This window comes from Primulina tabacum, chromosome 10 (assembly GCF_025594145.1).
Source record: "Primulina tabacum isolate GXHZ01 chromosome 10, ASM2559414v2, whole genome shotgun sequence".
NCBI classification, from domain to species: domain Eukaryota; kingdom Viridiplantae; phylum Streptophyta; class Magnoliopsida; order Lamiales; family Gesneriaceae; genus Primulina; species Primulina tabacum.
The window spans coordinates 33,080,520-33,103,277 of NC_134559.1; the positions used below are offsets into that span (position 1 = coordinate 33,080,520).

Here is a 22,758-nt window from a genome sequence, read left to right on the forward strand (position 1 = left end):
GATGTCTCTCTTCATACCTGGTCACCAATACAGAATCCTGTAAATCCTTGTACATCTTGGTACCTCCTGGATGAATGGAATACGGAGATGCATGTGCCTCTGTCAGAATATCCTCTCTGATCGAATCAACACTAGGCACCCACATCCTTCCTCTGTACCTCACAATACCATCGGACACTGTGTAGAGTACACTGCCCTTGGCTTCATCCTTCAGTCTCCATTTCTGCAACTGCTCATCTGAAGACTGACTTCTACCGATTTGGTCAAACAAAGAAGATTGGAATGTCAAATTAGACAGGTTAGGAGCTCTGTCCTTAGGGTAAACTTCTAACCCAAATCTCTGAATCTCTGACTGAAGAGATCTCTGCACTGACAGCTGTGCTGCGACTGCAACCTTTCGGCTCAAGGCATCTGCCACAACATTAGCTTCCCCGGATGGTAGCTAATTTCACAATCGTAGTCTTTCACTAACTCCAACCACCGTCTTTGTCTCATATTCAGCTCTTTCTGCATGAAGAAATACTTGAGACTCTTGTGATCAGTAAATATCTGGCATTTCTCGTCGTACAAAAAATGTCTCCATATCTTCAACGCAAAGACAATGACATCTAACTCAAGATCTTGAGTCGGATAGTTCTTCTCATGTGCTTTCAACTGTCTGGAGGCATAAGCTATAACCCGACCATGCTGCATCAAAACTGCGCCTAACCCGAGCTTAGAGGCATCGGTGTATAGCACAAAATTGCCTTGACCTGCTGGTATGGCTAACACTGGCACTGTAATAAGATCTTGCTTCAAAGTATCAAAGCTCTTCTGGCACTCATCACTCCATACGAATTTAACATTCTTTTTGGTCAATGAGGTGAGTGGCACTGCTATCGAAGAAAATCCCTGAATAAATTTCTTGTAGTAGCCTGCTAGGCCTAGGAAACTGCGGATCTCTGAAGCATTCTTCGGTTCAACCCATTCCTTAACCGCTGCTACCTTAGCTGGATCCACCTCGATTCCACTGCTAGATATTATATGACCCAAAAACGCTACCTTCTCCAACCAAAATTCACACTTAATGAATTTTGCAAACAACTTGCGACTCTGCAAGACCTGCAAAACTGTACCCAAATGCTGACTGTGCTCCTCATGGATCTTCGAGTATATGAGAATGTCTTCAATAAACACTATGACGAACTGATCTAGGTAGGGCTGGAATACTCGGTTCATGAGGTCCATAAATATCGTTGGAGCATTTGCCAGTCCAAACGGCATCACTAAAAACTCGTAGTGCCCATATCTCGTTCTGAAGGCTGTCTTATGAACATCTGCATCCTTTACCTTCAGCTGATGATACCCTGATCGAAGATCTATCTTAGAGAACACTGTAGCTCCCAGCAACTGATCAAAAAAATCATCGATCCTTGGAAGTGGGTATTTATTCTTGATCGTTACCTTGTTTAGTTCTCGGTAATCGATACACAATCTCATGCTTCCATCCTTCTTCTTTACGAAGAGTACTGGTGCGCCCCATGGTGAGAAATTAGGGCGGATGAATTATTTATCCAAGAGCTCCTGAATCTGCTGCTTGAGTTCTAACATCTCAGCTGGAGCTAACCGGTACGATGCCTTTGAGATTGGCACGGTACCTGGCACAAAGTCAATGGAAAACTCCACATCTCTATCTGGTGGAAGGCCTGTGATGTCATCTGGAAATAGGTCAGGAAAATCTCTAACTACTGGTACATCAGATATCGACGGAGTGGGTACATAAGCTGCAGAAATAATACTGGCCAAGAAAGCCTGACACCCCTTGTGAATAAGTCTCTGTGCCTGCATGCAAGAGATTATGCGAGGGAAACTTCTCCATCTATCTGGCTCAAAGAGAAACTACTCCATGTCCAAAGGTCTTACCAACACTGACCTTTTCTGGAAATCAATAAGAACTCTGTTCTTCGTCAGCCAGTCCATTCCTAAGATAATATCAAATTCTGGCATCGGCAGCACGATTAGATCGGCATACACTAGGTGGCCTTGTAGCTCGAGATCGATGTCTCTGACCACGCTAGTAGCTGATAATTCTTTCTCTGATGAGACTGTCACTGAATAGCTCACGTCGAGTCCAATAGACTTGACGTCCATATGATTAGCGAAAGTCTCCGAAATAAAAGAGTGAGTGGCCCCTGAATCTATCAAGGCCTTCGTGGCTACTCTCTTTATGAAAATATTTCCTGAGAGACGTTGGTACAACACAAAAACTTATTTCCCAAAAATTCTAATCTTCACCTCAAGCACAGTAGAAATCTCTACACCCAGTCACCAAAATTACTAACTAGCACACTAATAATCCCAAATAAACTTCAAAACATGCAAGCAAGAAAAAATTTAATATTGAACTGAATTAAAGAAGTTACCAGTCAGCAAGGTCGTGTCTGGGTTCGCCTCCTCTGCCTGCATGGCAAACACTCTCCCCTGAGTCGGCTGCCTCCACTATGGGCATTCTTTCAGCGTATTATCGCTGGCTCCGCATTTGAAGCATTTGCCCGATCCAAATAAACAATGTCCCGGATGCTGGCGGTTGCACTTCTGGCACACTGGGTACTCACCGGGTCTCTGAGGAGCCTTCTGTTGAGGAATAGGACCCTTGCCTTTCGGTGGTCCCTGAAAAGGTCTCTTCCCCTGCTGTCCTGGGACAGGCCTCTTAAACTGAGGTCGCTGATGCTGCTAAGGTGCCTGATAGGGCCTCTTGCCCTGCCTATCGACCTCAATGTCCCTCTAGTCCTGCTCTGTCGCCAAAGCTCTCGACACAACAACTGTATAAGTCATAGGGCCAGCAACTAGAACATCACGGCGCAAGATCGGCCGCAACCCATCCATAAAATGCCTCAACTTCTCCCGGGCATCATTTGCAATCAGGGGCACAAAGTGACAACCCCTCTCAAACTTCCTGACAAAGTCTTCCACGCTGTTGTGTCCCTGTCGCAGTGACATGAACTCCCTGGTCATGCGGGAGCGTACTTCTTCAATGAAGTACTTGGAGTAGAAAACCTCCTTGAACTCATTCCACGTCAGTGTTTGTAAGTTCACTGACATTGACGCGCTTTCCCACCAAAGCATGGTGTCTCCAGTCAACAAGAAAGTGGCACATCTAACTCTATCTGCATCCTGCAACTCCATAAACGCAAAGATTACCTCGATGGACTTGATCCATCCTTCCGCTATCATCGGGTCAGTGGTCCCCGAGAACTCCTTCAGATCCATCCTCTTAAACCTCTCATAAACTGCCTCCGGTCTGGGCCTCGCCCCTCTGTCTACTGCAGTCTGGTTCCCTGCAAACTGTGCGAAGAACTGAGTCATCCCTGCAAGCATCTGAACCTGCATATCTGGGGGTGGACGAGGGGGAGTGACCCTCTCCCCATCCTAGGCTTCCCTATTTTTATCGCCTGCTTCATGCACAATCCTACGTCTGGGAGGCATATTGTTCCAACATTTACCCAACACGTAAACCCAATATGCATGAACATCGTATCAATATCATAAGATGCACGTAATTTAAATTTAAAACATGTACTTGCTGAAATAATGACTTGATGCTTACTACATGAAATAATTTAAAACTTTAAAACTTATAGACTTGATGTGTGACTTCGTGAGCTTCTCGCAACTGGCAGTAGGCATAACCCTTTACAAGAACACCGCTCTGATACCAACTGTAAAGTAGAGCATACATAATTGAAACATGAACGAAGTAGCATAAACATACTTGAACGTAGTCGCATAAAGATAGACGTGCCATCATCATAAGACTTTTCATAAACATACTTGCATCATACATACTTGAGCATACATAACATCATTTTGCGTAGAGATATGTTTCAAATCAAGTGACCCATACATAAATGTGCCTGATCAGACTAAATCAAGGTACTGGGCTGACAGAGAAAATCCACTGCCACATACATGAGATCCCCGGTCATGCTTTACCGGGTGGATTTGTCCCTGTTCATTCTTTACCGCTTTCCAATCCTGATCTAAACCCGGTCATGCTTTACCGGGGTGGAGAGGTCCTCGGCCACGTTCACCAACTTCCAAACTCGTTCATAATTTGGTCACAATACATTTAGCATACATCAAAAACTTAAAGTATTTTTCTTTGCACGTCGAACATACTTACTTGGCGTTGAGTGATTCGTTGGATCTCGCTTGGGGCCACTGCTGCACGTACTAACATGAGTTCAAACACTTATCTTTCATAACTTAGACGTATTAGTCATGCTCACACCCAAAATAACAAATTTCCTTATGACAATCTAAATCTCTCGGGACTTGACCTCGCTTAATCATCGTACTAAATCATTACATCAAACCTCAAAACAATCCCAAAAAAAAAAGTTTTAAATAAATTTTTTTTAAATATTGTTTTTTAAAGGGGTACACGGACCCCGTGTAAGGGTCCGGGTAGGGGTCCGTGTAGGTGCTGGAAATTCGAATTTTGAAGGAAAAAGGGCATGGACTCCGTGTCCGAGTCCGGGAAGGGGTCCGCGTAGCCTCTGAACTTGCAAACTCGCGAAAATTCACTAACTTATTGATTCATTCTTCCAATCCAAGCCTAGGGACCATGAACCAACACCTCGAGACTCATCCTAGGATACTATTACATTGATTTAAACCTGTACAAACACCCCAAACGTCCCCAAGCAATCGACAAGCAACTTCAATACAACAATAACCCGTAATTCGACATCATTTCGCCTCCGACGATTTCTATTACATCCCAAGCCATTCCCGACCCAAACGAACCACCAAATAACACCTAAATACATCTCATAACATATCTAAATGCAGTAGCACAAGCCCGGCGGTGCCCAACAAAGCCTGCAACTCAAAAACTTCAAGAACGCATTTTTAAAAAAACGCATTTTGAGCAGTTCCACGAAAACGATCATAACTCACTCATTTCTTATCCAAATATTTCGAATTTACTGTCAAATCGAAGGTATAAAAAATTTATATGTTGAAAGCTTTTCCAGAAAATCGACCGAAAAATCGCAGTATTAAAAATGACAGCAAATTTCGAGTTTTGTGATCCAAAAACGTTTCAAAATCGATCCAACACATTTCTGCTCAAAATTTGCACAACATACAAGAATTTTCACGCATAATAAACAACAACACGAATAATATGACAAGATCGATGCAAGAATGAAAGAATATATATACATGCCTTTTGATATTTAAAATTACCGAACCGACGATACCGAAGCGGGAACTGTGTGAGGGTTGATCCGAGACGATCGTGGAACGATTTTCTTGAAGAAAACTCAACGAAAATATGCTGGAAAACTGAAGAGGGAGGGGCGGCTGCACTCTTGTTCTAAGAACCCTAATTTTCTCTTCAAAATTGAAATGAAATAGTAGGCCAGGAGTTGTGTGTGTATCTAACCTGTGTGAGTGTGTGTAAATGTGGGTGTGTGTGTGAGTTTGAAGTTAGATTTAGGAAAAGAAAATGCTTGATTAAATAATTAAAATACTAATAAAATTCTAACTCACCTTCACTTTACTAACAATAGGGTAAACTCGAATAAGAATAAATGTTATTCTGAATCATATGGATTTTTGAACTTACAGCCAGCTGTATTCTTAAACCATTAAGGGTCGGACAAATATCAGATTTTGTGTTCCTGTTGAGAAAGTCAAAGTTCAAAAAGTTGAATTTGGTGACTGTAATTTGATGGAGATCAAATAGAATGCTTATAAATGAGTTTATAAGTTGATTCCATAAGATGGATGAAATGAAAGTTAGCTTAATTGTCAATTGAAGGAGAGTGGAACTGTCTGTTTTGGTTAATGAGTTCACAAAACTGACAGCTGCCAAATATAGACAGTGAAAATTTTGATTTCGAAATTTTCAATTTTTATTATATGAACAAGATTTGTATCTTTGGTACATCGACGTTGTCGCGTCGTCGATCGAGGTTATATTGAGTTCACAATTATTTATTTAGTAAATTTTGAATTTACTCATTAAATAATAGTATTAGTAGTAATGACTACTAATATGTACAAAATTCTTGTAAAATATTCTAGATGAGTATATAATTAATTATCAAATGAGTTAATTAAAGAAATTAAATGGTGATTATTTAATTTTAATTAACATGTATATGCATATAATATAATGTGCAAGTATAGATGTGTGTGTGTATAAAATATTGAGTTATAATGATGTGTATATAAATATATCATTGATTATCAATAGTTGATTGATACATGATATAATAAACATGAGACTTTTATTTAATGAAAATAAAGAATTCTGATGGGAGTAGAATTATAAATCCTAATAGGAGAATGACTCCTGATGTGATCATGAATCAACTTCTATAAATATTTCATTGATGGTTATATGAAATAAGAATTTTTGCACACAAAATATTTTTCACCACACAGATTTTTGGTCACCTTGAAGATTTTGAAGAAAAATTTCACGGTCACTTCCACTACCATCATCGCAGCAAGATCTCTGAAACTACGGCGATTCAATCTCAACGGAAAGTTTGTTTAGGTCTCTACCTTGTCTCCGATCATGAACTCAATTTGACGATCAAACGCGGAAGATCTGTTCGAAGATATATACAAGAAGGGACATATCCTATGATCCGGTACTGGGTTGGTGTCCTATTACGCAAAAGTAATAATTCGAAACACCCTATGTATGTTTAAATTCATACGAAATCCAAAGAAAGTTTTGAACGTCGAAACCAAAAATTTTAAACTTTTGTTACGACTTGGGTACGAGAAAACAATACTCCTAATTTTGATCAATACACAAAGTGTGTTCAGCAGGCTGTACGGTGGTTGGATATATTTAAACCCTCATTCAAGATATGGGACAATTTTGTTGCGTGCATCTTTTCATCCCAGGTATCTCTGCCTGGCCCATGCTTGGAAGAAATTAATTTATGCAAAAATTTATATTTTTAATAAACAGTTCAAATATTTAATGTCGCACCAAATATTTTGAATCCCTGATCACCGGTTCGCTCCCCCTTGGAGGGGTAGGATTGTGGAGCGGGTTGGATGGTGGGATTTTAGTACCAAATTAATATTACAATATTTTAAGATTTTAATCAAAACAATAAAATATTAAAACTCTTATCTCAGACTTTAAACAATATGTAATCATTCCCCCCAATGAACGATTGCTTCGTTTATTTTTCTACAAAGTTGTCCAAAAAGTTGTTTTTAAATAAGATTGGGTCATTTCAATTTATTTCGCTAGATGTTATTTTAATGTCTTAAAAGACTAAAATATTCCCATCGATTTTATAACATTTCGACTATATCCTCTTGTAATTTAATGAAGACTGAAAGCTTTAGCTTTCTCTCGATTTTTTATTATTCCTCGAGATGATACAATGACATTTCACATGTTAGCATTAACAGTGTTCTCGTTAGGTCAAAAGTTATAGATATTAGTCAATAAATAACTTTATTTTCTTATACTCATGACAGTGCAAAGTGTACTTACTTGAGTGTTAATGTGTCAGGTTGTACGGCCGATGAGCTTGAGAGATGCGTCTCTGTCTGCTGATGTTATCTCATATCACTTAGAAATCAGTTTTACTATTTTTTTACCGTCGATCATGTCCCCAGCATTACCCGTTAATATATGACGTCACTCTTTTATGGCCCACCTAACCAACCAGAACAAGTGGCAAAACAACAATAAGTTGACGCATGATAGCTTTTCAAGAGGTTATTATCTCAGTAGTACTCTTACTCAATGCATATTTAACTCAACATTCCCCTCAAGAAGTATATAAATATGCTTATTGAGATACTTTAAATCTTCACCTCGCTTTGATAGTATTTGTTAGGATTAACGCTATCAATAGACAAAAATTATAGTTGATAGTCAAAACACAATTTTATTTTTTTATACTTATGCCAGCGTTTACACATATTCTTAATTTTTATATTGATATTCTTTTTAAATTTTTTCAGCATGTAAAATGTTTTTGATATTATAATAACTATGAGAAAAAATTTCTCGTGCATTAAATAATATATATATATATAATGATGGCATGTACTCAAATAAATTCATTCATTACTAATATTCATTAAAAAATTTATACACTATGTTATTCTTAATTATTCAAAAAATATTCATTAGAATTTTGATACTATAAATATGGATTTTGATGTTGGTTAATCAATTTTTTCATATCGAAAATGCAACGAAAGTTTTAAAAAAATATTTAAATAATATTTTTGAGCACTCGTATCATTTAAACAATGAAATCATTCATAGGACGTTTATGAATTTATCTTTAGTAAATAAATTACTCGACACCAACTATTTGGGGTTAGCGGATATAACTCTTGTAGTATTTCCTTCGAACGATCTTCTTGAACTCCTTTCTTCAAAACTCCTAAGCCGGTCCACGACTGGATCTATTGTTCTTCTTCTAAGTTGCACTAGAAATTTAGAAAAGCTTTAAATGTTTGAGATAAAAATTAGATGACAGATCAAACCCTCCTTTTTTTTTCTTGATGGCCAAAAATTGGAGAGAAATTTTGAGTGAAATTTTCGAAAATTGCAAAGCTTGTGGAGGCTAGGGTTTTTGGCCACCTACGTTAATATGAATCATTAACCTAATTACCTTATTTATGGGTGAAGTGTTCCTTAATTAAATTTAATGGGCTTGGTTAACTAATTGGACTAGTCTAAGAAGTCTAATTAATTATATTAAAGTTCATTAGAAACTTTAATTATTTAGCATGTTGGACTTATACTCCTACAAACCCATTATATATACTTCCCACTATATTTAATTTAATATTTAATAAACTCAACCTTTGAGTTAATATTTTAAATCCTCAATTTTTCATAAATTCAACTCCTTAATTTTACTCTCTAAATTTTTAATTATCATAAATTCAACTCCTTGAATTTACTATCTCATATTTTTTATATATTCAAATTCTTGAATTTATTTTCTCAATGGGAACAAATGATCCAGTGCTTGTGTGAGCATCAATAGTTCAGAGATACAGCTAGTCGTGGGTTCACAATTATTTATGATTCAGGACATTTTCATTTATTCGAGCTTACCCTAATTTGCCACATTACATACACTAACTTTTGATCATGAGAATGTCAGAAATCATTTTCTGATAAAACACATCGAATCATGGTAAGAGCATCTAGTAGCATTGCCCCATGATTCTCTATGTATCATTGATAGTGCCTGCAAGAACCAATCGTTATGATTAACTTACAGTACGGTCTCTTCATCTCATATATCTCAACCGAATCTACAACTATTTGTTCATCAAGGGTTGCATATTAAATTCGATAGCTATGTGATACATTCATGAAATATTCATAGTGTCATTGTATGCACAACTAGAGAACCCTTGTCCTAATGTACATCTTACACTCTGATCAGATATTTCATGCATTACTATTTCGTTATATCACATAGGATATCCACACTCGTAGGTGAGCGATGAATTATCGACTACAATGAACCGGCTCCTACACATGTTGCAATTGCACCCAACTTCACCATCTTGTGACCCTCGCGTAGTCGGTAAACGAGTCAAAGTACAATTCTAGTATGTAGACCCTCAGTGTTGTTCTGGGTCGTAAGAATTAATGATGTACAATCACAACCAATGACTTTTCCTCTCGATGAATGATAACCGATTGAAAAGTCCGATGGAAGGTTGTTCGGAACAATCATCACATGATTATCATCTGCATGGTTAGACATCTCTATACACTTACCATAAAACACAATACACAACATCACAGATGCTAGTCTCAAATTTAAACGGCATTTATCCTTAATTTTAGGCGGCTGAATCGACTATAACAAATTTAAAATATACAATGTTTACAAATGAGTTTCAAGATCGAATTACGGTTCATTTGTATTAAAAGTATAATCAAGAACTTTATCTATGTTGGTTTCATGATTATATAGATAAAGTGAAATGAAACCATGAAATGTAAATTATATTAAAATAAAAAATATTTATTACAACTGAGATGAAAAATTTATTAGCTAACCATTGACTTATATAACATCTATTCAAACATTATTTGACTTGTAATATAATTATGGTATTTTCTTAACAACAGTGAAAGTGTTTGTACACAACTTATTTAATTATAGAGGTACGTTCCAAACATGCTAACATGTCAGTCCACAGTTGATAATCGGCGAAAATACGGTTTCAGCCGACAATTTAACTTTTCTAGCTTTCCTACTTATGTGGTTCCGAGAAAAGATGACAGAGACCCGATTGTTTGGAGACTTAACGAGCGAATAAATTCTAATTAGGTATACGAACGAAACATTGATATAATAACAATGCAACATATCAATATGATATCTCATGGAGTACGAGAAAAAAGGCATGATTGTATAGAATTTTAAGGATCTACTTAGGATGTGATAATTGAATAATTGATAATTTGATTTATATGTGATTAATAAGAAAAAAGTGAATTTTATTTTGAAAAAATTTATAATGTGGTGTGATTTTTAATAGTTATATAAGTTAATTATTATTTTACTCTTGATCAAATTATTGTTTACCTCTTTCCCCTTAGATTAGTGATGGACCTCTACTTTTTTTATAAAAATAAAGATTATTATTTAAAATGAGGAACAATTTTGTAATTTTCTTTGAACTATCCATGTCACTGTACATGGAGTAATGCAATCTATGGGTTTAACATTGTATTGTTAAATTTAATAAAACATATTCCCAATCCAAGACCGTATAAACAAGTCAAAAGATGAGATTGAGTATCAATCAAGGCGTTTATCAAACTATGGCTCATCGATGTAATAGTACTTTTTTCCCACACAATTAAATAAGATCCATACAATCGATGATTTACGAGTTTAAGATAAACTCAATTGTTGTTGACCAATGTCACATTGTTCAGGTGAACTACATGCCGGAATTGATACTCATTTTCCATAAACGGCGGTTTTGAAGGACATGGATGTTCAATGGAAGGCCAAGTAAGACACCTACTAGTGTACCGCATTGACTGATTAGCAATAATCTAGCATTTTTCAAACGATGCTTGTACAACTGAGTGCATTGAATTATGAAAGTCTCGGTGGGTTTTGTGTGCACATGAGAACTCATGATTGTATATTACCTACCTTGGCATCGAACGAGAGACTCATTTACCGAAACAATGCTGACATTGTATTCAAGATTCAGTCCAAAACGTTGAAAAACCCTGAACTCCTGCCAAAGTGTTACACAGGTAGAATCGTAGGGGGAGAGAGGAAAAATGTATACAATCTTGCCTACTAAATCTAAGAGAAGGTCAATTTAGTTACCATCAATACTTCGCAGGATTCTTCTGTAGTTACTCAACGTTATATCTGTACTTTTATCCGGAGAATCACTGTGAACTTGTAAAATCTTGGATTTTTGACCTTTTGGATAAGGATACATCGTGGCCAGCTCACAAACTCTGTGCAGGATTGGTTTTGGCAAAGGGCGCCAGGCCATGTTACGTTTCTTCTCTCCCTGAATCAATTTGGACATTGACAATGAAACTTTCAATTAAAAGAATACGATCAGACAACAAATATTGTACAACAAAAATAGGAATACATACTTCCAAGTGATCAATATGTCAAAATGTACAAGTTGCCAATATAAATCAATTCTCAAGTCTAAAAAGAGAGATTATGACACTGCAGGAAAATAAGGATAATACAATTGAAAAAAAAAACCCAGAAAATTAAGGATCGCTAACCTGCTGCTTGCTTTCTTCATGAATCCCACTTGCTTTCAAAAGATTTCGCCATTTATCCTGTGCAATCCACAAGCAACACATAATATCCAATCACGAAAACTAGAAGTAGACAAAATGTTCCGAAGCTGAACTGAGAAGAGTATTGACCTTGAGATCTACAGAGGTTCGATGGGCAGATGTGGAAAAGAAAAGCTTTTTTATATGACTCCAGCTGCCAACTCCAAATTGAGAGACACCGTCAATTAATTTTCTAACCTCTGAGATAGTCCACAATCTGTGATGCTTCCTCCTACCACTAACCTCTTCCTGGATCTCTGAAGTGAAACAGTCATCCTTCTTCTTTCGATGCACAGCTATAAAAGACTCGTCCCTCTTTTGACTTCCTGATGTGACACAGCCAACCCTTTTTTTCGGAGGACTTTCTTTGAACAAGCCGTTCATTTTCTTCTGACTTGTTACCATGACTGAATCGTTCCTTTTCTTTAAATGAATGGTTGCGATAACTTCGTCCAGTTTCTTTTTATTCTGGGGAGTAACATGGAACGCTTTTGACTTGGTCATTGAATTTCCACAATCTGAATCATGCACCTGCTCACACAAAGCGCCACTTATTATTGCGACGTTTTGTATGGAAATTTTCAAAAAATATTTGAAACAGTTATACAGTGGGGATTAATTCAAACAGTGAATGATATGAGTGCAATTTCCTTTTCTTCTTCATTGTGCATGCCAACAAATCCTCCCATCCCAGAAAAAGACCAAAAAAACATCTTGGACCAAATTAAGAAAGCAGGAGAAGTGACACATAAGGTAATGAGATAACAGTTACCATGTCACATTCAGGGATCTTTGGACATTCTTTTTGCACTATCGAACCAAAGGGTACTTGAATAGCTATCACAGAAGTTTCCTCAACAGGAAATTTCATTACTTTAGATCCTGTATGACATTTCTTATTATCCTGGACTCCCAGACACTTCCCCTTACTGGTGGAAGAAGAAACCTCGTGTTTTCTCTTAGAAAATCTCAATACGGGATCTGCTAATTCGTCAATATACCTCTGTGTGGGTTTGCGAGATCTCTTTAGATTTGGAAGGGTTTCCGTGCGTCTAGCTTGAGCTGTTATTACTGCTGATGCATCTTCCCCTTGCAATTTATTGGTCTCAACATCTGGATCTGCTGGACCAATTTCATCATTTTTCTCAACCTTCAAACTGCTGTACATCTCGGGAGAAGGGGACAGGCTTCCATCCATCTCATCAGATAAAACTTCTTGGTAAGAGCAGCTTGAAAAATCACAAAAATTGCCAATGTTTTCTAACGAACATAATGCAGGTGATTTCAAAGATTCATTCTCATCAAATGTCTCAAGCTTGAGGCGACTGGGAATGTCACTTAATTGAGAGCTACATATATTAAGTTGGTCACTCTGACATTCACGTACTTCCATAATTCTAAATCGATCTGATTTCCAGGGAGTACCAGTGTCAGCACTAGAAGCCAAAATTGGACAGTCTGAAACTGAAGTAAGCAAGCATTCACTCGAACCATAATCCAAATTTGTAATACTCTCGACAAAGTCAACACCTACACAGCCATAGAGAAAATATTCCTCGAGTGGGTAGGGTAGGGTAAGCCACTTCATATCGTACAAATTCATAAGAAAATAACCGAAAACAAAGGGTAAAATGCACACCTAGGAGATACTCTTCTCCCATGCTACTGAACTCATTTTTCAATTGAAAATATCCCACTTGATCTTCACTAGGAATTCCATCAAGAACCTACAGCAGATATATATCAATGATATCGGTCTCCAATGTCAATTTTGTTTTTGTACTAAAAAATGCATGGTCCATTCATACAATATCAATGGCACATTTATGTGGAATCACAAAGCTTGACAAGAACCTTTCAAAACTTTTGTCATACAATATCCTATGACAGTAATTCTAACAAGGTATTAATTATGACAAGCACAGTAGAGAGAAAATTTTAAATAAGATTTAAAAATAATTAATCACACATTACAAATTTCATGCTCAACAGTAAATAAAACTAATCAGACATACTTCAACCCTGGGAACGTTTTTCTCTTCCTGCGGAAGGCTAGAATTCGCCCCACCTGCATAATGTAATAGATAGTGGCAGGTGAAATCAAACACTAGAAGTAGACAGGAACACTGAAAGATCAGATCAATACGCTGAAAATGTACATCACGAATGTCAAACACATACAAAGATGAGATCAACAAAGAATTCTTTAATTGTGACAAACAAATAGAAAAAAGTGAGAATATTTTTAGAATGAAAGAAAAAATTTGAAGTGACATTTTTTTATCCATAGATACAAATAGTTTGCAACCTAGTCAGATAAAATTGATTTTAAGTCAATTAAAAAGTGACTATCTCTTCCTGAAAAATAATATATACTGAATAGCAGAAATCATTGAGCTGCAGTTGCACGTAACACAGATATAGGGTATCACTGTATCGCAAGATTCAAGACCTTATATGAGACAGATGCAACCCCATTGCCCTATGGAATGCTAAAAATTATTAGGCGTGACCTTAGTGATTGATTCCCGGATAAAATCCTTAGTGTATTAATTACCTGGTTAAAAATCCTGTCACATCCTGTTCCTATGGCTAAACTATACAAATGCTTCATCAGCATCTTTCCATTCAAGCCATCATTAAGTCAATCACAGAGATAATTATTCAGATAGCAATTTACCATTCAATCTATGGAGAGAGAAAGGTAGTTGACACTACTATATTTTAGGCTATACCAAAACTGCAGGAAAAATCTTCCATACCCATGTCATTCTTCAAGATCTTTTCGCCAAAACAATCGACCCCATCCATTGATATATATCCATCTCGGGGTTCTACAAGCATACGCTCGACATCAATGGTCCCATCTTCCAATCCAAGCATAAGAGGTCCATTCTCCATGACCTGATAATATTATTCAAAGCAGACAAAGTCTTTCTATTCAAGTCTACTTGCAGAAGAGAATATTCTAGCGTAAGATAATTTTACAGTGATAATAGCACATTATAAGTGCATCAACCCAAAAATATACGAACAAAAAACATCGAATCTTGCATATTAAAATTGTCATTGCATGTTATAAGAGTATTGGAGTCAAAGTATCGATTCCAAAAATAAGAAAATAAACCAAAGGAAATCCATTGCATCCAAGGCATTCAATAATCATCAACAAAAAGCAAGATATCGCTTAAGCTACAGTTTATTACCACTATTTACTCAATTTTCAAAACAAGATTCCTTCTTTTTTATTATCTATACATTTTTTTGCTTACATTTTGCACGTCAAAATATATTAAGTCATCTTCCATCTACCAAATTAAACGTCCGATCCACCCCTAGACACCATGGAACAATTAAGCAGACAATGCTTCAAACCTCGACCGCACATGCAACAATTATGCAGTGAATTAAATTTCTTCTTTAAAGAAACTTTATCAAAACGAACAAAAACACATGAATCAAAAGTACTATATTTTCAAATGCAACCATCATAAAGACAACCAAGAACATACTTATTCTCCCGCACTAAATGCCCGGCAATCCGATGCCCAATCCCCACCCTTCCGCCCCCATAAATAAAAACCAAAACCCACAAAAAACACATCAAACGCTTTCCTAATCGACAAATTCAGCATAGACAAATAATAAACTTAAAAAACGCATCAATTGAAGCACAGAAACAGCCACATAATCGCACTATTAACAGAAAAGACACGTTAATTGCATTACAACAAGAAACAACTAGCCTGAAGGTTTTGATTCCCCGAGTTAGCTCTTCGTTTCACTGTGTGAATCTGAGTGCGTGGGAGAGAAGGAACGAGGGAGGATTCATGGGAGAATGGGAAAGTAGGTCCAGAGTCTACATTTATTTGGCGGATTCGAAAGGGGTGTCACAAAGTTGCAATTGAATGTGCTTTTCACGTCCGCCGTGGCACTTCACTGAGAGCCCACTCCCAAGTCCTTCTCGTAGGTCAGGAGTTTAATGATGTTTTATAAGTATTCTTTATTATCTAAATCCACACCATTTTTTGTCTGATTCGGAAAATATGATTTCGTATCCTTGTTTTTAACCAATATTTGGCTTCTATTATATCAAAAAATTATAGTTAAAAAATAATTAAGTTATGTGAAACTCGTTCATTTTTAACGTAATAATTTTTATGGAATAGCGGAAGCAGTGTTTTTTAAAAGCGCACCGATTCAACCGGATCTATCGATTCGAACAAGAACCGAACACAGCTCTGATCTAGATAGTGTTAAAAAACCTTTAGATCAATCAAAATCATTCAAGAACCGTCAAGTTCTCACATTTAAATTTTTTCAAAATTTTTTTATTTTTAGAAAAATATTATTTTTATATTAATTTTTTTTTGCTATATATGATTATTTTGATTTTACACTTTGTTTAAAATATTATTTTGGCAATATTATATCTTATTTTGATTTATTTTCATTTTAAATATATATATATATAATTATATTTGATTATTTATATATCATTAAAGTTTAAAATTTGAGTAAATATAAATGAAACGTCCCTTATTTTTTAAAACTTTAAAATATAATAAATACAGCTAATTTTGTTTTTTATAAACTTTTCCCTCTAAATTTTCAAAAACATCCAACATAAATAAATTAATAAAAATTTATAAATCGTCAACCATAAAATCGTACGTCAATTTAAAAAAATATTCAAACTCCAATTTTCAAACCGAAGCATAACATATTTATAAAATTAATCCTCAAACTTTATTTTAAAACTTTAAATCATAAGTTAATACAAAAAAAATAGATATTAGTCTCTCGAGGGTATATTGTCGGACCCGATCCACTCAAGCATCAGCACCTCCAACAATATCATTTCCACCCAACTATTTAAACCTAGTGAATCTAATTATTCAACACGTTCAAATCATATGTACCAAATAATACATATATATGCATATGCATTTAAAAAATCATATTTTTATTTAAAATAAGATGGCATAAAACTTGTAAGCATAATAAAATCATAAAGCCTTTCATCATATATATCATTTTGTGTGAAATTTGATCTTTAAAAGTGACAATCATTTATCATTCATCATCCGGTCGACTGATCAGTCTGTATATACCAAGTACCTGGGGGTAGGGCATCAGCAACTCTCTATAGGCCAAATAAGAAAATACGATTGTTGGGCTCCTTATAGGGCCTTCTCCCGTAACCGGGCTCTCTATAGGCCTTTTTCCTCACGATATTCTCATTTGTAAGTTCAGACGGTTTTCAGCCTTTTTTCTACCACTCCCAGAAGTGCTGGGAAAGAGAGTGTCAGGAGGCTTTGTGAAATCTTTCTTAAAACGGATCTCCCACATATCTTCTCTGTAACAATCAATTCACATCCTTCAAAATATTTTTTCCTTTCACTTTATTATAAGATATCGTGTCCTTCAAAAATCGTAAAAATAACATTTCGGGAAAATTGTGCAGCCTTTACATATATCATAAAAATATCATATTTTCATCATAAACATTTTAAAATATCATTTACAATGCATTATAATCCTTCGATACACTGTCAGACCTCTCGAACTACCCGGGACATAAAATGATCATTTTTGCCCCTAGACTTCGAACTTCCCGATTTTGACTTGTTCTTATTTTTAATGACTTGAACATGTCCCGAACCATCTTATAAGCTTAAATTTGACTTTTAATATTTCATTTTCTTAAAAATTCTTACGCGGTTAAAAATAATAAACTCAATACAATTTAATTTAAAACACACGATTTAGAAAACCCGGCTCTGATATCACTGTTGGGACATCGTGTTCTCGCTTCCAAGACGCAACGAAAGTTTAAAATATTTGTTCTTGGGCGCCGTGTGTTTAAAAATATTTATAGAGCGTTTAGAATTATACCCTTGCGTTATTAATGCTTGGACTCCAAACTCTTCCGATTTTACGCGGAGATAGCGCTTCTTGTAAATCCCTGAGAACGGTTTGTACCTTTGATCGCCTAATTGGGTCCACAATCAGAAACTTTGTTCCTCGCTTGGATTGCACTAGAAATCACAATCGATTTGTGCGTTGAGACTGCAGCCTCCAAATTTCTAAAATTCGGAGTTGGTGCGGTGCGGCGTGGAAGAAAGCTCTTGGCCGAATTTTTTATTCAAAAACTTTATGTGGCCGTGACTTTCACTTGAGGGAATGGAGAGAATTTCCTACTTGGGAAACCAAGAGGGACATGATGAGTCGCTACTCGGAGTTATTCGGTAAGTTATAATTTCGAGTAAGAAATTTTATTTAAGGGATGGAGGAATTGTAAGGTCCAAAATTAAGATGACATAATCCAACTGCATGCAAATTTAAGGAAAATGAAAAATAGCTAATTAAATGATTTTAATTGCTTAATTGAATATGATGTGTATGGTTGCATGTATAAAATGTAATTTCCACAAGAATGCATGAAAACTGCATTTTTAAAGGTTATTCAAGATGCGATCGAGGAACGGAGACCAAGGGCTGAAAAAGAAAAAATATTTTTATTAAATAATTGTTTTTAATTATTTAAAGTAAGGTTGATGCATTATGATATTTTTAAGAATAAGAATTTTAGAGGTGATTTTATAGTCGAGTCGTAATTTTTACGGTATTTTGATTTTAAACGAAAATATGAACTTTTTGAGAACTCGGCTAGTATTTTTACGAGCTTTCCTAAACAAAATATTTTAAATATGCACTAATGGGTCTAACAAGGCATGCTAATGAGCCCAAACTTGCACACTTGTGTATTTATCAAATAAATAAGCCCTAAACATCTAAAACTAAAACCCATACACACGCCCAACACACATAACACACATAAGACTCCTAGCAGCCAACAAACACACGTACACATGGGATTTTGAGTAGGGAGAGCCACATTTTTTAGGGAAAAAATCAGCCTAGATTTCTACGTCGCCGTTCTTAGTGCCGCCAAAACGTTTTTGTGAGTAATTTACGCAAAGACACGCCATAAATCTCATTTTTCTCATATATCACACCTTATTACGTATTTGATTATCGTTTGCAAGAAAAAACATGATTTCCTTATGAATATTTTCGTTTTTATGCTTGTGTGTGCCAAATACATGTATGGTTATGCTTCAAAACTGGAAAGATTAATGCATGAAGGGGCTGCCATCATAGGGACATCAAAAGGGTCAAGTTTAGGAGGTTTTAAGGGCCTAGACAAGCACACACCACGGCTGCACAAGTGAGGAACAAGACTTGAACGAATTATTGCTGGTATGGTTCTCAAGGGTTCGGTTGAGGGGGGAACCATCGCATGGCTCGGCCAGGGCTTGACCAGGGTTGGGCCTGGACGTGGTTGGGTGTGTGAAGGAGTCTTAGCCATGCTAGGACTCAAGAACGACGGCTAGGGAAGAGTAACTCTTGTAAACTGATAGAAACAAATACAACTATCTCCTGTCTTTTCTCCATCTTCCCATTTTTGTCTAACTACTTTGAAGCAGATTCCTCTTTAGATTTATTAGTTTTTTCCTTGAGGCGCATTTAAATCATTTTTCAACACCAGGGGCACCCATATTTCTTTGCAAGATATGTACTATTGAAGAAATTTGTCCAGACATACTGTCAAAATTTGTAAGAGGTGTGTGAACTAAATCTACACTACAAGAAAATATAGATTTAACAACACTCAAAAGACAATGGTTTTTGTTAAAACCGTTTTCTTTTTTCTTTTAACAACGATTTTAATGAAAATCGTTGTCTATGTGTGGTTTTTTAAAAATCGTTGTCTTTGATGTGTCTAAGACAACGATTTTTACAAATCATTGTCTATTAGCGGGTATTTTGAGGCTACGACAACAGTTTTTTAAACCGTTGTCTTTGAGCAGATTTTCTTTGAGTGTAAGACAACAGTTTTTTTAAAACCGTTGTCTATGAACGAGTTTTTTATGGCTACTACAACTGATTTTTAAAACCATTGTCTATGAGCGGATTATTTTTTGGTCCTACGACCATGGTTTTTTAAACCATTGTCTATGAGCGAGTTTTTTGGGATTACAACAATGATTTAAAAAAAAATATTGTCTTTGAACGAATTTTTTTATAATTAAGACAATAGTTTTAGGAAAATTGTTGTCTTTGAATTTTTGTTTAAAATATAATAATAAAAAAATTGTAGCTATTATATACGCAAAATACATACACAATCCCAAACAAATCGTCCCTTCTCCCTTTCTCTTCCAGTCGCCGCCGCCGCCGCCGCCGCCGCCATAGAGCTCGGTTTTGGCTTTGAGTCCTCCGAAATTGACCAGTGCTTGTCCGAAACAATTCTCGCTTACGGCCTCTACTACGCCATCAACAAGAATTACAATATCACCGTTGCAAAGCAGCACCAGCCGCCCTCCTCTTCGGCCTGCATAGAACTCGGTTTTGCCTTTCGTTTCTTGGTTGGTTTTAACCTTCTTTGCAAGATCCAAGGTTTGTTTATGGTAAGTTGATCTTACAAAGCGGGATAAAAGGTTGAAGGAACGCATCATATTTGTGAATGTACTGGTTTATAATACATTTGGGTCTGAGAATTTTTCTTTGACCGATGCTTGTGTACGTGAGTGAATAATGTTTTATCTATTTATTTATTTTTGAAGATGAAGATATGATGTTTTTGTTTTTTACAACAGAATGAATTGTTGGTTTGGATTTTCTATTTTCCCAAAAAAAATTCGAAAAACCTGGTCGATTTCCCCATTTTACCCAGCGATCGCAATGCTGCAAGTTGAATAATGAAATGACGGGATTTTCTGGTCTTTCCTTGTGGGTTATGGGTTGGATTCTGAGTTTCTGATACGCTTCCAAATATAAGTTTCTATTAAATTTATTTGCTTTGTTTTCTGATGCAACAGGAGCTTATTTTGAGAGAAATACTGTTAAGTCTTGGGATTTTTCTTCAAATTAAACCCTTGAAGATGGAAAGCGAAAGAAGAAGCGGGAGGCCGGGAATTAGCTATCGGATTAGGTGTTGGTAAGAATCACAAGAGGGGAAAGAATGAAGTTGACGATGATAAGCGAGAATCTAGAATTCAAGGAGGATGGGCAGGAGTATGCTCAGGTGCAGCGGATACTCGGAAACGGAACTTTTGGTAACCAATTCAAAAAAAGAAAAAAGTGAATTTTATGTTTCCCATGTAGAAGATTTCAGCTGATTCTGAACTTTTGGTAACCATGACTGAAAATGCCTCTCTCTTTGAATATGGATATTTGACAATCTAATTCACTGAAGATTTTTAATTCAGATATCTTCGACTTTTAAAGTGTGTAGATACGTTGTTAAGCAATAAATTTCACCATTCGTATGATTGGATTCAAATATGGATACGTTTTTACAAAGTTTTTTTGTTCAGAGTACTTGGTACATCAAGTTGTTTGCTTGTGGTGTTTGGTTTTTTGTATGTGTGGATATGTGAATGGAGATATCTGGTTCTTGATGTGAATCGACATGGCTATTTGGATCTTGACATGCCTTGGTTTTGATGCTGACTGTGTACTAAGATCTCACACAGGTTCCTACTTGTTTTTAACAAACTTTGAGAATCGGTTTCTCTCGGCAATGATTTTGGAATCACTAATAAATTTGAGAAACTTTTGCATCTGAATGGTTAATCTTTTGGATTTGGTATCTCCTCTGATTTATGGGCTGATGATTTTCGTGTTATTTTTTTTGGGATTTAATGTCGAATACGTTGGCAACTCGTCGTAAGTTCTATTTATTGATTTGCTTGCTAAAATGTTGTGCATATCAATGGACTCGTGGGTAGATTGAGATGCCTTGGAATATCTGCTGATATTGTTTGATGACTAATAAGATGATATGGGGCTGGCTGATGATTTTGTGTTTTTGATCATACCTTTGGTGCCATATTGATGCATGGGCCATCATAGAATTAATTTTCAGGTTGTACATTTCCCGGTTAATTATAGACCACAAGCCATCTTTAATTTTCCATTTAGTTGATTATATATAGGTTCAAAATGTGTAAAGATCACCCATCTGATGAAAAATCAAATATTGGATGCCTCTTCTTCATACTCGGTTGAACATATATAGATAGAAGTTTTGTGCATGTAGATAATCAGGGTATAGGTATCCACAGCCCAAAAGTTTATATTATGATTATGATGCCCTGGGATCTCCACCCCCTTTCTCCGGTATTTGTATCCCAGGGGAAAACATCGGTTTATTGAGGTGGAATCTTCACTTATCGGCAGAGAGAGAGACATTTTCAGTCGATGGTGGAGGGGTGTGGCTTGATGAAGACTCCAAATCAAACCTGGTATGTTGAAAGGCATCCATCACTTCAACTTCAAATATTATTTAAATAACTTTTGATGATAATAATAATGATAAAGATTTATTATCATCATTATTATTATTATTATTATTATTGTTATTAACTGACTTTTCGTGTGTCGTGGTAAAGTCTTTTTTAAAATTTCAGAAATTTTAATTCTTCATATATTTTTTTAGTGCAAAATATATTACAAATATAATGTTCCCTCCACTCCTAGCTTATTCAGTTTCCCATATGGTTACATGATATTTTTGGTTGCATGTATTTTTTAGATTATTTGTTCAAGAAATTTGAAATATTGATTTTAAAATGTGTGAAGATAAAGAGATAATTAAAAAATATAATTGTTGGGATATGGTTTTTTATGTGTTAAAGATATGATGAAGATATTAATTGAAATAAGAATTACCTCCTCAGAATTGGAACAAGACTCTAGAATAGAAATAAATCAATTTTAGTAATTTTGACCGTCGCTTGTATTTGTCATCCATTTCAATTAATATGCTTGAGATATTTTGTCAAATAAATTATTTTTTATTATATAGTGTGAGCTACTCTGAATTTAGCCATTTT

The 22,758-nt window shown here is 35.8% G+C and overlaps 1 protein-coding gene across 1 annotated transcript; it reads right to left on the reverse strand.

The window, feature by feature from the left end:
• Positions 1–10,851: 10,851 nt before the first annotated feature.
• Positions 10,852–15,740, reverse strand: LOC142505480 (uncharacterized). Its single transcript, XM_075618467.1, has 9 exons — positions 15,598–15,740; positions 14,587–14,755; positions 13,867–13,919; positions 13,491–13,578; positions 12,624–13,381; positions 11,942–12,382; positions 11,795–11,851; positions 11,370–11,562; positions 10,852–11,274 (listed from the first exon to the last, which is right to left on the reverse strand). The coding sequence occupies exons 2-9, from the start codon at positions 14,750–14,752 to the stop codon at positions 11,237–11,239; spliced, it is 1,794 nt and encodes a 597-aa protein (XP_075474582.1). The 5' UTR covers positions 14,753–14,755; positions 15,598–15,740; the 3' UTR covers positions 10,852–11,236.
• Between the last annotated feature and the right edge of the window lie 7,018 nt (positions 15,741–22,758).

What these genes read in the sequence shown, in the direction of transcription:
- LOC142505480 (XM_075618467.1), bottom strand. Translation starts at nt 14,752, where the DNA reads ATGGAGAATGGACCTCTTATGCTTGGATTGGAAGATGGGACCATTGAT. An exon ending in GGGAGAAGAGTATCTCCTAG is followed by an intron (nt 13,382 to 13,490) that starts GTGTGCATTTTA and finishes ATGGCTGTGTAG; the next exon opens with GTGTTGACTTTGTCGAGAGT. An exon ending in ATGAAGAAAGCAAGCAGCAG is followed by an intron (nt 11,563 to 11,794) that starts GTTAGCGATCCT and finishes AAATTGATTCAG; the next exon opens with GGAGAGAAGAAACGTAACAT.